The following is a 15,074-nucleotide window of genomic DNA, read 5'->3' as shown; positions in this document are numbered from 1 at the left end:
ATCTGGTGCCATCTGCTGGGCTTCTATTTTATACACCCCTGAGGAAGGCTACCCTAGTCGAAACACAAACCGTGTTTGGATCCAGTTTATATTTTTATGCTTGCCTTATTTTATGTACATGATATACGGTATGTATGATGTGGATATACTATATGATGTTTTAATAAATTGATTGTCCTCACAGCAGTTTGATTTTGTGTCCCTTCCCCACTTTTTTTTTTTTGTTACCAGCTTCTAACCCGTCATAGGAAGTTGTGAAAGATGGCTCCCAACACTAGATCCCAGCATAAATAAACTAGCAGTAAAAAGAAGTTTAAGGAAATTGCCAGGTAAAAAAAATAAAGAAGATTGAAAATCTGCACTTCCATGTGGCTGTCTTCAAAGTAAATGCTGATGAAATGCAGCAGAATACTGAAATGGGGCACTAAAAGCAAATGAAATGGTCAGATCTGGCTTTTGGCGTTTTTGCTGCTTTCAAGCACTGGAGTTGACTGTCACTGAGATGAAAGATTATGCAACTAGTGAGTGACAGATTTTTGTATTACATGCCTCTGTCCTGTCAGAGCCATATTGCATTTCCTTATCCCCCAAGACCTCAGCCAGTGCCTTAATTCCTAATTGTCCTATGACAGTTTTCCATCATCTCTGCTCCCACTGTAGACATCTAATGTTTGAATTCTTCCTGTAAACCCCAAGAGCATTACTCTGGCTGCACAGTAAAAGGATAGCACTGATTCAGCCTATGGACCCAGGAGGGGCCCCTACTACTATTTATTATTTCAATAGCACTACCAGACGCACGCAGCACTGTACATTAAACACGCAAGAGATGGTCCCTGCTCAAAGGTATTTTTTCTCATCTAACTTCCCAGGACAACAAATTGGAAAAGGAAAGCAGGCAGAAAACGTGAGAAATAATTAAATGCTTGTTTATCAGGAGTACTCAAAAGTTAAAGGGAAATACTTTTATAGGATGAATATTTAAGCTCTGGAACACATTTCCAGAGATTGTGGTAAGAGCGGATAGTGTAGCTGGTTTTAAGAAAGGCTTGGACAAGTTCCTGGAGGAAAAGTTCAGAGTGTGTTATTGAGAGAGACATGGGGGGAAGTCACTGCTTGCCCTGGGTCAGTAGCATGGAATATTGCTATTTCTTGGGTATTTGGCCGGTACTGGATTGGCTACTGTGAGAACAGGCTACTGGGCTTGATGGACCATTGGTCTGACCCAGTAAGGCTATTCTTATTTTTTTTAAGAATCACCATAATGTATTAAAATCAAGGTCTGTCAAGCCTAGCGTCCTGTTTTCAACCATGGCCAGTCCAGGTTACAAGTACTTACTGGGCTCCCAAATGTAGTCAGTTTCTATACTACTTCCCTCCATGTCTATCTTAAGTTTATTGACTTTTCTCCAGAAATTTGTCCAAACCTTGTTGAACACAGCTATGCTAATTGCTTTTGCCACTTTTTCTGGGCATGAATTTCATATTCTAACTATGGATCTAATGTCATAGTTAGTCAGACATCCATGTGCAATCTTAAAGTCATGTAATGCAGAAGATACCTCTACATGAATCTGTGTGTAGGACACTGGTACAGAGCGAATTAAAATGAATGGTAATGAGGTTATTAGCTATTTAAGTCCAATTTCAGAGAAGTATGCAGAAGACTTGAATGCCAGGTCTGAGGTGAGGAAGTTCATTCTGCAGGGTCTGTGAGGGCCAGTTTCTTCTTTTTGCTGTAAGTATAATAGTATCTAATTTTTAAGACAAAACAGGAGGCGATGGTTCTGTGCCCAGGGCTGAGCAAAAAATACAACCCCACAAAAATACAAACAATCTGTATTCATAGCTGTACTGGAATGTTGTTCTGCAAATAAATATCAACACTGAAAAAAAAATGTATTCAATAAGTTTTGGCCCCTCTGTTTTATCAGGTGTGTACAGACACTTTCATTTTGCTCGGACATGTACACAGTACAAGTTGCCCTAAGCACAGAACCTTGGTCGCCTGTGTCCTCTGTTTACCCTAATTAGCACACAAATTTTACATGCTTCGAATTTTGCATACAGTCAGCTCGTTGCATCCCCAATGATTCCAGCCCTGGCCGATCTCTACCTGTACATTTAGGAATCTTCAAGCCATCGACCTCAGCATTCATCTTTCTTTAAACTCATTTCTGCATTAGTTTATTTAAGGCTGAGATATTTTGCTTTAATTCAGAGACTTTGCCTAGTTAACCATGGCATATCAATCATTAGACTGGGGGATCTGTTAATATGCCCTTGGAGTTCCTTTTTTTTATCAAGAAAAGAGGAACATCCTTTACAGATTCAGCTAACTTATTATATTAACAAGTGATGCCAAAGTAATACATGTGAAAAGTAATTTTATAAGAGTACTAATTAAAAAAAAAAAATCAATCCACACTCCTATTTTTTTAAAGCTAAATTATGTGTTTTGTTTTTTAAATTCTTTATTGATTTTTCTAAGCCTCCAAAGTGTAATATAGAAATCTATATCATAAACTTTAATAAAAGCATATTCAACTTACAAAATAGAGAAAAGGGACAAGTGGACCAATCAGTCTGTCTATTCACAGCATCCACTATCTCCTCCTCTAAGAGATCCCACGGGCCTGTCCCATGTTTTCTTGAATTTAGACACAGTCTTTGTCTCCACCATCTCTACTGGGAGACTATTCCATGCATCTATCACCCTTTCTGTAAAGTATTTCTTTAAATTATTCCTGAGCCTATCCCCTCTTAACTTTATCCTATGCCCTCTTATTCCAGAGCTTACTTTCAAATGAAAGAGACTTGCCTCATGTGCATTTATGCCACCTAGGTATTTAAATGTCTATCATCTCTCCCCCAAAATATACATTGAGAGCTTTATGTCTGCCCCACAGGCCTTATGACAAAGACCATGCACCATTTTAGTAGCTTTCCTTTGGACCGACTTCATCTTTTTTTTTCTTTTTGAAGGTGCATTCTCCAGAACTGTACAGAATATTCTAAATGAGGTCTCACCAGTCTTATACAGGGGCATCAATACCTCCTTTTTCCTATTGGTCATACCTTTCCCTATGCACTCTAGCATCCTTCTAGCTTTCACCGTCCACTCTTCAACCTGTTTGGCCACCTTATGATCATTGTATATCACATCCAAATTACCCTCCTCTTTCGTGTAGAAAAATTCTTTACCTCCTAAACTTGTGTCATTTCCTTGGGTTTTTGCAGCCTTTATACAGGCTATTTAAAATAATTCCCCAGTAGCGCACAAATATTCTCTCACACAAAATTACTTTATTTAAAATATTTATTTCCTGCATATCCCAACAGATCTTGGGAATACACAGGCAGTCATCTTAAAATCTAAATAAATAAATTAAAGGTAGAAATGATCATGTTGGCACATGTATTTGTACATACATATACATCTACACACTTTTATATGAAAGCCATTTCCACATATAAATAATGGCTCACACTGCGAGAATGCTTTATGGAAATACTATTTAAAATGATAAAAGGAAATTTTTTTTTTTCCTTCCCAAAATCTCTACAGCAGCATAGAATGGTCTTAGTTTTACAGATTCAGAGGCAGTAAAGCATGGGAATGTAGAGTCTACAGTTTCAACTGGCCTGGGGTGCAACCGCAGCTTTTGCACCATATGACTGCAGTTCTTCTCTTGCTTCAACGGGTTAGCAGCAGCGATTCTTACAGCTGCCTGCTGCTAACCCGAAAGCCTCTCCTCTGCCACATCCCACCCTGTCAGAACTTCCAGTTTCTGCCTGGGCGGGATACAACAGAAGAAAGGCTTCGGAGTTGGCAGCAGGCAGCTGTAGGAATCGCTGCTGACCCGTTAAAAGCAAGAAAGAGCGTAATATTTGTGAGTGAGGTGGGGTGGAAATATGTTGGAGGAATGAGAGTGGTGAGAGAGGGAGAAATGTACATAAGGGTGGAGGAGAAGGAGATGGTGCAAGGGGAGTGAGGGATATATGGATACAAGGGAGGACAAGAGGGTGAGATAGAGATATAATGTACAGTGTTTCTCTGGTCATTCGCAGTATTTTCTGATCGTGAATGACCGGGCAGGAGGTGTGAAGGAAATGCTCTGACCGCCTCTTCCTACTTTGACACGCAGCTCCTGATTGGTGAGGCCCGACTTTAGTACAGGAAGAGGCGGTCGGAGCATACCGCGAGTGATTTCCTTCACTCGCCGGCGCTCCAGCTGCCCTTTCCTGTCTCCCCTGCTAACAACATTCACGGGGGTTCCTTGTAAATATCGGGGGAGTAATGTATATTGATATTAGACTCCTAGTATGTGTTGAGTTAGGATAAAAACCTGTATGATAAAACTTGTACTGTAATTATGGCAAATCATAACCTATTAACTGCATGTTTAACCAATAACCCGTTCTGAGCTCTTTGGGGACATTAATTTAGAAAACAAATTATCTCCCTTTTTCAAAACCGTGATTTTTAGCGCAGGCCAGCACGCTGACTGCTATATGCCGCTCTAGATGCTCAAAACTCTAGGAGCACACTGGCCTGCGCTAAAAACTGCTATCATGGTTTTTGTAAAAGGGGGGGGGATAAATAAATATGGGGGAAGGGAGAAATGGACAGGAAACAATTCAGTGCAGAAAATCAGTGTCAAAAGTTTAGTTAAATGTGTTTTCTTTCTTTTGTTCAAGCACTTAATGCGAATTTTTGCGTTAAATGCCTATATCCTCGTATCGCATTAAAATCGTTCTCTCAACCCATTGCGGCTCTTTGTAAATGTAAAAGACGCATTTACCGGATCTTTGTAAATAAGAACATAAAAGTTGCCTCCGCTGAGGCAGACCATAGGTCCATCTTGCCCAGCGGTCCGCACCCGCGGCGGCCCATCAGGCCTATTGCCTGAAACAGTGGTCCCTGACTAATTTTATAACTTACCTCTACCTCTATTCTTATCTGTACCCTTCTATCCCTTTGTCATATACTTCTGCGGCTAAACCAGTGGTCTCAAACTCGCAGCCCGGGGGCCACATGCAGCCCGCCAGGTACTATTTTGAGGCCCTAGGTATGTTTATCATAATCACAAAAGTAAAATAAAACAGTTTCTTGATCATATGTCTCTTTAGCTATAAATGGCAATATTATTATTATTAAGACTTAGCCAAAAGGAAAGATTTATAAACAATAAAGAGTTTTACCTCATGCAAAATTGTCATTTCTTTAATAAGACATGAACTATTTTTTTTTTCGGCGGCCCTCCAAATCCAAAACGTGGCCCCGCAAAGGGTTTCAGTTGGAGACGACTGGGCTCAACGGTCGCTGACACCTGGACTCGGAGAAGCTTCCCGGCAGCTCGCGCCGCCCTGTACTGCGCACGCGCCACGCCTCTGGCCCAACCGCGGCGCTCAGAACGACCTCCTGAAGGGTTTCCACACAGCCTCGCCACCGGCTCCCGAAACGGGCCGCTAAGAAAAGCGCGCGAGGAAGCGGACGCTTAAAGAGCGAGCCCGGAGCTTCCCCCCCCCCCACTGCGTCGCGTCCCGTCCCGCCCTCTTCTGACGCCGTTTCCTGTTTCCGGTGGGACGCGGCGGAGGCGAAGCTCCGGGGCCGTCGCGGACGAGCCGTATGAATCGGCGCCGGCGACCTCAGAGGCGCGTTTGAAGGTAGGAGCGAGGCCTGCTGGACCGAGAAGAGAGCAAGAGAGGCCCGGGGGGAGGGCGGGCAAACGAGTGCGTGCGGTTGACTTGGCATCTTTGAGATGTCAAAGGGTTTCCGTAAACAGAGCGGCTGGAGGCGTTGTGGGTGTTCGCTTTTTGCTTTGGGCGTTTGACTTGCCCCTAGAGGAGGGGAGGGAGTCAGGCTCTCGGGCACTGACATGTTCAGACTTTACGGTTGTTAAAGGTGGGACGCTATAGCCCAGGGGTCTCGCAGTTCCTCCTCGAGGGCCGCAATCCAGTCGGGTTTTCAGGATTTCCCCAGTGAATATGCATGAGATCTATGTGCATGCGCTGCTTTCAATGCATATTCATTGGGGAAATCCTGAAAACCCGACTGGATTGTGCCCCTCAAGGAAGAACTTTGAGATCCCTGGGTGGGACGCTCTAGAACAGGGGTGTCAAAGTCCCTCCTCGAGGGCCGGAATCCAGTCGGGTTTTCTGGATTTCCCCAATGAATATGCATTGAAAGCAGTGCATGCACATAGATCTCATGCAGATTCATTGGGGAAATCCTGAAAACCCGACTGGATTCTGGCCCTCGAGGACCGACTTTGACACCTGTGCTCTAGAATAATCACAAGTGTCAAAGTCTCTCCTCCAGGGCCACAATCCAGTCGGGTTTTCAGGATTTCCCCAGTGAATATGCAAGAGATCTATGTGCATACACTGCTTTCAATGCATATTCATTGGGGAAATCCTGAAAACCCGACTGGATTGTGCCCCTCAAGGAAGAACTTTGAGATCCCTGGGTGGGACGCTCTAGAATAATCACAAGTGTCAAAGTCTCTCCTCCAGGGCCACAATCCAGTCGGGTTTTCAGGATTTCCCCAGTGAATATGCAAGAGATCTATGTGCATACACTGCTTTCAATGCATATTCATTGGGGAAATCCTGAAAACCCGACTGGATTGCGGCCTTCGAGGAGGGACTTTGACACCTGTGATCTAGAGCAGTGGTTCCCAACCCTGTCCTGGAGGAACACCAGGCCAATTGGGTTTTCAGGCTAGCCCTAATGAATATGCATGAAGCAAATTTGCATGCCTATCACTTCCATCATATGCAAATCTCTCTCATGCATATTCATTAGGGCTAGCCTGAAAACCCGATTGGCCTGGTGTTCCTCCAGGACAGGGTTGGGAATCACTGATCTAGAGTAGTAGTTCCCAACCCTGTCCTGGAGGACCTCCAGGCCTGTCACTTCCATTATATGCAAATCTCTCTCTTGCATATTCATTGGGGCTAGCCTGAAAACCCAATTGGCCTGGTGGTCCTCCAGGACAGAGTTGGGAACCACTGCTCTAGATCACAGGTGTCCAAGTCCTTCCTCAAGGGTCGCAATCCAGTCAGGTTTTCCCCAATGAATATGCATGAGCTCTGTTTGCATGCACTGCTTTCATTTGTATGCTAACAGATCTCATGCATATTCATTGGGGAAATCCTAAAAACCCAACTGGATTACGGCCCTCAAGGAGGGACTTTGACACCCCTGCTGTAGATGGAAAAAAAAAAAAGTACATATTTGGCTAATTTTAATATTATAAGAGAATCCACTATTCAAATATAATCATAATTTAATTCAAACAATAATTTAATAAATTCATAATATCATAATATAAAGCTGTAACACTAAAAGAGAACAATTCAGAAGAAGGAACAGAAAAATTTCATAGCATTTCACAGCGTTTACAAACTTGCTTTCAGGCAGTCATAAATAGCTAATAGATAAATAAATACCTTTTCGGACCAAAAATATAATAGACGAGCAGAATGTTTGTCCTCAACCATCTGAGGAATACTTATATTCAAAAGTCTATGTGAATCTTATCTTGACTGCTTTTCAAGCTAAGCGTCTATTTATTTATCTATTAGCTATTTATGACTGTCTGAAAGCAGGTTTGTAAACGCTGTGAAATGCTATGAAATTTTTCTGTTCCTTCCTATGAATTGTTCTCTTTTAGTGTTACTGCTTTTTATTATGAATTTATTAAATTATTGTTTGAATTAAATGATATGATTAAATTTGAATAGTGGATTCTCTTATGATTGATTATATCTCTTATGCTGTGAATCCTTATGATATATAGTTTTTCTCTCAGGTTTCTTCTTTTGTTTAATTTTAATATTAAACACGAATACTGGGACAGACTGAAGTCCATTAAGCCCAGTATCCTATTTCTAACAGTGGCCAACCCAGGTCCCAAGTACCTAGCAAACAGCATCGGGAACTTGAATTTAAAAACAAAATCTTCTACATTTTGTTTATAATGAGAGATGTACTTTGTTCTTTTTTACTGGATGCAACTTTTTGTGGTGTTGAAAAGCTTTTCTCTTGCTCTCTTTGAAAATATAATTTTGTAGTGCCGCATGGCTGTACAGTGCATTCAATAGTATGCTGCATTACACAATTCCATAACATTTATTTATTTACATTTTTTCTATACTGCTTAAGAACTAAATGCTTTACATGAGTTAAAACAAACATAAATATGATAAACATGAATACTAATATGTGTTAATTTTCTTGTAGGTCAGAATTGGCCAAAATAATTTCTCAGTTATTGGGAGAGAGCATTAATGGTAAGTATTTTTTTGCTGTTGTTGTTTTGTTGTTTCCTGTTTCTACAGTGAAATAATGATCTTTCCGGTAAGTTTCCCTGAGGCAAAATTTTTGATCAGGTAAGCCAGCTGCCACATTAGTTGGAACTTGCTATGTAAGAAAGTTTTCCTTTTAATAGACCTGTGGCCTAACTGGTATGACCTCTTTCACTCTAATTATAAATACTGAAAGAGTGATTCACTATTATATCATAGCAAAGTGAGATTCAGGTAATAACTGTGAGTGATCTTTATTTCATGTTGTAATGTTTTCCTTTTGTTTCCTGTATATTTTGGGAAGGCAACTAGTTTTCTTTCCAATTTATATGCTCACTGATGGTGGTTTAGTGAAAGAAGTTAATAATAATAATAATATTTTTATACCGCAGTACCGTGAAGTTCTATTCAGTTTACAAAAGATTAAACGAAGGTACAAATTGATTGAACTTCAGAGAGGTGGAAGAAAGTGATTAATAGGTCAAGAAAACCATTATTGAGGAGAGAGAGATGTACGGGTCAGTTGTCTAGATACATCAGGAACAGGTATGTTTTAGACGCTTCCTGAATTCCTCATAAGTAGTGGGCGAAAGCAATTGTTCTAGATCTTTACCCCATAATGCTGCTTGATGTGAGAGAAGGTGTTCATGGTGATTTTTCAGTTTACAACCTCTAACTGGGGGGGAAATGAAGTTCGAATGTGAGCTTCTTTTGTGTCTGTTGGCTGAGAAGGAGAAAGGTCAGTTATGTATTTAGGGGCTAGTCCGTATAGTACTTTAAAGCAGAGGCAGGCGAACTTAAACTTTATGCGTGCTTCCATCGGTAGCCAATGCAACTGCCGGTAGTAGGGTGTCACGTGATCAAATTTCTTTAGCCCGAAGATTAGTCTGAATGCTGCATTTTGCATTAATTGTAAACGTCGCATATTCTTTTGGGAATTGCTAAATAGGCGATGCTACAGTAGTCAAGTTGACTTAGTACAAGGGATTGAACTAGGGTTCTGAGTGCTGACGTATCGAAATATGATTTAATGGATCTAAGTTTCCAGAGGCAGATCTTCGAGCACCGGCAGAACATGCTGGTGCTGGTGCGGAGGCTACATTGAAGTAAGAAGAGGGTTCGGATTGGTTGGGGGACCTCAGGTCGCGGTGGGGGGGGTGCCCGATGGTGCGGGAGGGGGAGGGTGCCGGTTCGCAGGGGGGGCCTTTGGGGGAAGCAATGCCGGTTCTCATGGGGGGGGGGAACAGCGCTGCTGGCCTCGGGGGGGGGGGGGTGGAGGGTGGGAACCTATCAAAGCGAGTTTCCATTATTTCCTATGGGGAAACTCGCTTTGATAAACGAACATTTTGGATTACGAGCATGCTCCTGGAACGGATTATGCTCGTAATCCAAGGTACCACTGTATATTGCACACACACCCAGGGGGAGGGAGGGTGGGAGAGAGACTCTCCTTGCATTTATGCCATTTTAATGTTTAAACGTCTCTATCATACACTCATCCACCTTTCCTCCAAAGTATACATATTGAGATTTTAGTCTGTCCCCATACGTTTTATGTCAAAGACCACAGACCATTTTAGTAGTTGTCCTCTGGACTGACTCCATCCTGATTTTATCTTTTTGAAGATGCGGTCTCCAGAATTATACACTTCCTCATGTTATCCACATCATCAGGGATTTCTACCCTATTGCACATTTTGGTATCATCTGCAAAGAGGCAAACATTACCAGATATGTTATAAAGGGCCCATACTGAGGTCATTTGGTGTGCAACCTTGTCAAAGGCTTTGCTAAAATCCAAATACACCACATCTGGTGCTCTCCCTCTATCCAACTCTCTGGTCACCCAATCAAAGAAACTGATCAGATTTGTTTGACAGGACCTACCTCTAGTGAATCCATGTTGCCTCCGGTCTTATAATCCAATGATCCCCAACCCTGTCTTGGAGGACCGCCAGGCCAATCGGGTTTTCTGGCTAGCCCTAATGAATATGCATGGAGCAGATTTGCATGCATTTCACTTCTATTATATGCAAATCTCTCTCATGCATATTCATTAGGGCTATCCAGAAAACACTGGTGGTCCTCCAGGACAGAGTTGGGGACCACTGTTATAATCCACCAGATTCCAGAAATCTCACTATTCTCCGTTTCCATTAATTTATTTACTACAGAAGTCAGACCTACTGGCCTGTAGTTCCCAACTCCTTACTTACTTCCATTTTTGTGAAGAGGGACCACATCTCTCTTGCCCTAAAGTATTATAAACAGGAGCATAGAGTAATTTTAAATGTGATACTTGTAGCTACTGTTCTAAGTTAATTGGTTGCATAAAATCCATCAGGAAAGGCTGGTTTATGAGAATTTTTAATTTATTGGAGGGCGGTAAGCTGGTATTGATACTGATAGATTGCAAATGTTTTGAGACACATTGACTTCTTGTAACTGTTTCATTCTTTTAGAAGTAATTATTTTTATGGTTAGAAACATGTTGCTCTCTTGTACCACCTGTCAACAACCACCTTCCAATGAATTATTTGATTGATCTTGGCAGGGGGAGAAGTGTGTACATGAATCAACTGTAGTTGTAGGGCTAAGTCTCATTAAAGCTATGAAAGTCCATGGTTCTTATCATAAGACTTGATCCCAGCTGCAGGAGGTGACGTGCTTCTTCTGCTTCTAGGGCTGATTAAATACTGTAATTCATTTGAAGTCGTAGTTAAGGCGACAGTGTGGCAACCATAGTTAAATGAAAGTTCAGTGTTTGCTGCATTCTGCCTCTGCAATTCAGGGGTTATTGGGTCCCTTTTCGACTAGGTTAAACTAAACCTTAAGTTTGTATACCGCATCATCTTCATAAGGATAGAGCTCGGCACGGTTTACAGGTAAATTCAATAAATGAGGGAAGGACATAATAAGAAATTAGAGGTTATGAAGAGGATAGCTAGCTTTACATTTGAAACAGATAGCTTTACGTTTTGGAGAAAAGCCAGGTTTTCAGATGGTTTGGGAATAATTGGAATGAGCCTAGGTTCCGCAGCGGGGCAGGGAGGTTATTCCAAAGCTCAGTGAATTTGAAGAAAAGGGATTTCCCTAATTTACCTGCATACATGACGCCTTTTAACGAGGGGAAAGATAGTTTGAGTATGTGGGCGGATCGAAGAATTCCAGGATAGTGGAATTAGGGGAGGAAGAATGCCATGTAGAATCTTGAATATTAGGCAGGTACGTTTAAAGTGAATCCTAGAAATCACCGGAAGCCAGTGAAGTTTTGACAGAAGCAAGGCAACATAGTCGAATTTGCTTTTTGCGAAGATCAACCTAGCCAGTGTTCTGGATCCACTGAAGTATTTGAAGATTTTTATTGGTTAGACTTAGATAGATGGAATTACAATAGTGCAGTTCACCTGCAATGAGCGGTCTGCTTCAGCAGTATTTACATTCCCACTTAGAAATGCTCCTAGGCACAGCAGAAGAGTGGCAAAGTACTAAAAACCTATTTAGTGAATTGGGATAAACATACAGAATGCTTAATCCGAAACTGCTTGATGTTTGCTATATTGTACAAAACCATTATCTTTTAAAAAAAATGTATTACCGTATATTTCCTTTAGCTCTGCTATTGGTTCTTATCCCTTTCAATAATAGTCTATTTTGGTTATTTAAGCACTAATAGTTGCCTGTTTTAACATGAATATTTCCCCCTCAAATCTCTAAATTTGTTCTGTAGCAACTACTAATAAGCTTGGTTTTCTTTTTATCTCTTTTACCAGAAATAAGATGAGCTTGAAGTCGGAACGCAGAGGGATTCATGTCGATCAGTCAGATCTGCTATGTAAGAAAGGATGCGGTTTCTATGGTAACCTGGCATGGCAGGGCTTTTGCTCCAAGTGCTGGAGAGAGGAGTATCAGAAAGGCAGGCAAAAGCAGATTCAGGAGGACAGGGAGCTTGCAGAACGGTAACAGTAACATTCCTTCTTCTGGTAGTACTGTATTAACAGCCATTTCTTTTGCATTTCCAGATGTCTGTGTTGAATGCCAGTGCTAGTAACATTTCAGCAATCATGGCTCAAAAAGCTGACTTTTCATGTTAGAAGATTTTATGGAATTTTAAAAATCTGCAGTAGAGATGGATATAATCTGTGATGGCAGTTGCAAACCTTGTTCAAATCCCAAGCTTTATTGCTCTAGTTACCCAATAAATTGGGGATTAAATGATGATTATAAGGGATTCTCTTGGAGACGATGTCTCCGAATGGGTTATTTTTTCACATAACTTGACAACATCAGTTGTGGAGGAACTTTTAATATTTTTATAAGTCTCTGAAACTAAAATGCAAACTGTGTAAAGCTTTTATATTTTTCTTTTGACTAATGTGGATTTCAATATTTATTTGTATTTCAAAAATTGGAACTTGAGTATGGAATGCTGTGACATTGCCTTGACATATCAAGGCCCTTATAAAGACTGTTTAGCAGATCACGCTCACCATATGATGGAAATGCAATTCAATTAGGCAGCATTGCTGTGCATTGTAAAGTATGCTTAAGTTAAGTATGTCATTTTTTTTAGCCGGAGCAGCTAAGATCATTTCTGGAGCTAAAGAAAATTGCTGTTGTTTAACGGATTTAAAATAATAAGCAGATTATGCTATAGCCTTTCTAAGTATTTTCTTTTTCTTTATTATTTAACTTCTTATTGTTACTTGCCTTAACTCCCCTATATCTAAGGACCTGTTTTACAAAGCCACGCTAGCGGCTGCTGCGCGGTAACGGCCCCGAAGCCCATAGAGATTTAAAGGGTTTCGGGGCTGTTGCCGTGTGGCTTTGTAAAACAGGCAGTAAGTGGTCTCAGGAATTGTATAATTATTTTTATTTTATTCTTACTTTAGAAATGTGATGTTCAACATTTATTCCTGCTGTATTGCTCTAGCAAGAATTTCATTTTCTTGTAATGTATTGAAAATTGAATAAATAATTTTAAAAATACCCAAAACAATTAGGCAGCATTGCTGATTCTGCTTCATGCACTTATTAATAGAACTGCTTGTTGTAATTCTTTATTTAATGGTCTCAATCTGTTCTCTTTTAGATGCCTGCAAACTTTTTAAAACATGGCAAATTAAACAAATTAATTGTTAATAGACATTTGACATTTGTCTCATTGCTTAAAGAACATCATTGCTGCTGGTGGCCTAACCATATTAAGTTTAAAATCTTAATATTTGCACATTGTGTTTTTGTTCTAGTTTTCTATCTTATTCAGTCTGTTAATTTTGTATGTCCCAAGTTAGGACCTTTTTGTTCAAGGGACAAAAGCCATTTAGTATTTTCAGCTCCAGCAGTCTTGTTTTGATTGATTACTATATGTCAATCTGCTTTTTATTACTTAGCTTCTGCTCTGTGGAATTCTTAGCTACAATATTTAAAAATAAAGTGGGTCTTAATGAATAATAATAATCAGTTTATATACCACAGGGCCGTGAAGTTCTATGCGGTTTGCAAAATTTAAAAAAAATACAATTTTAAAGAAGTTAGATAAGCAGGTAATTAAAAGTAATGCTTTGATAATCTAAATGTTCCATTAAAGAGTCCTTGCCTGTTAACTACCTAAGTACTTCGTGAACCAATATGTCTTTAAGGACTCCTTTTACAAAGCCGCGCTAGCGGTTTTAGCGCACGCACTAGATTAGGGTGTGCTAGCCGAAAATCTACCGCCTGCTCAAAAGGAGGCGGTAGGGGCTAGCACATGCGGCAATTTAGCATGCACTATTCCGCGCGTTAAGGCCCTAGCGCGGCTTTGTAAAAGGAGCCCTAAATGTCTCCTAAATTCCACATAGGAGTCAGAAAGCATAAGCAGGTGTTCCAAATCCATACCCCATAATGCTGCTTGATATGAGAAAAGATATTGATGATGTTTTTTAAATTTACAGCCTCTAACAGGTGGAAAAACAAAATTCAAATGCGAAGTTCTCTTATGTCTATTGGTAGCAAAAATCTCATTTGTATATTTGGGAGATAAGCCAAACAGAGCCTTGAAACAGAGGCAGCAACTGCTTGGCCAAGGAATTGGAATCTTGCTGCTATTTTGGATTCTGACAGGTACTTGTGACCTGAATTGGCCACTGCTAGAAGTAGGATACTGGGTTACATGGACCATTAGTCTGACCTAGTATAGCTATTCTTAACATTTTTTAGCGATTAAAGCATAGGATGGATGATTTCCATTTCTTATTTCCTTTTTCTTTTGTCTCTTCGTAACATGGGCTAGTTAAAGATCAGCATATAGTAAACTTCAAATCAACATAATTCATTTTGGAGGGAAAAATTTAAATTATCCAAGAAGAAGCAGGCAGTATATTCTCACATGTGGGTGATGTCATCATCTACAGAGCCCGGTATGAACAATATAAAAAGTGTACTGACACTTTAAATCTATTTAAGGTCTTGAGACTGCCCATACTGCGCATACGCTGATGCCTTCTTATTTGACGTTGGCTCATGGGGCCATCAGTTCTCGGTTTTCCGCAGCGCTGAGAAGCTGTGTTCTTTTGGAGTCAATCCAAAAGTGTATCAAATTCAGTTTTTGTGCCTTCCCTGGTCTTCACTTCTTTATTATTTTGCTTTATTTTCTTTTGCCCTTTGGTATAAATTTTCATCTTAGCCATTTTTTTTTTTCATTTTTTTGAGGCACAACTGGTACCAGCCCAGTCTGAGAATTGCTGTAAGTGGTCATCAAGAACTTGGTCCTATACTCC

At 40.5% G+C, this 15,074-nt stretch overlaps 1 protein-coding gene across 2 annotated transcripts in view; it reads left to right on the top strand.

Annotated features, from left to right (window-relative positions):
• Window positions 1-5,538: 5,538 nt before the first annotated feature.
• Window positions 5,539-15,074, top strand: part of RABGEF1 (RAB guanine nucleotide exchange factor 1) — a 33,794-nt gene continuing 24,258 nt past the window's right edge. Inside the window, exons 1-3 of one of the 2 annotated variants that reach the window (XM_033922702.1) lie at window positions 5,539-5,670; window positions 8,252-8,301; window positions 12,090-12,275. In XM_033922702.1, the coding sequence (XP_033778593.1) occupies window positions 12,097-12,275 (179 nt within the window). In that variant the 5' untranslated portion in view covers window positions 5,539-5,670; window positions 8,252-8,301; window positions 12,090-12,096. Of the gene's footprint in view, window positions 5,671-8,251; window positions 8,302-8,789; window positions 8,863-12,089; window positions 12,276-15,074 lie in introns of those variants that run through there. The other variant, XM_033922703.1, reaches the window with a different exon arrangement.

The sequence above is a fragment of the Geotrypetes seraphini genome, chromosome 15, assembly GCF_902459505.1.
Source record: "Geotrypetes seraphini chromosome 15, aGeoSer1.1, whole genome shotgun sequence".
Classification (NCBI taxonomy): domain Eukaryota; kingdom Metazoa; phylum Chordata; class Amphibia; order Gymnophiona; family Dermophiidae; genus Geotrypetes; species Geotrypetes seraphini.
This window is presented reverse-complemented; position numbering and strand designations above follow the sequence as displayed.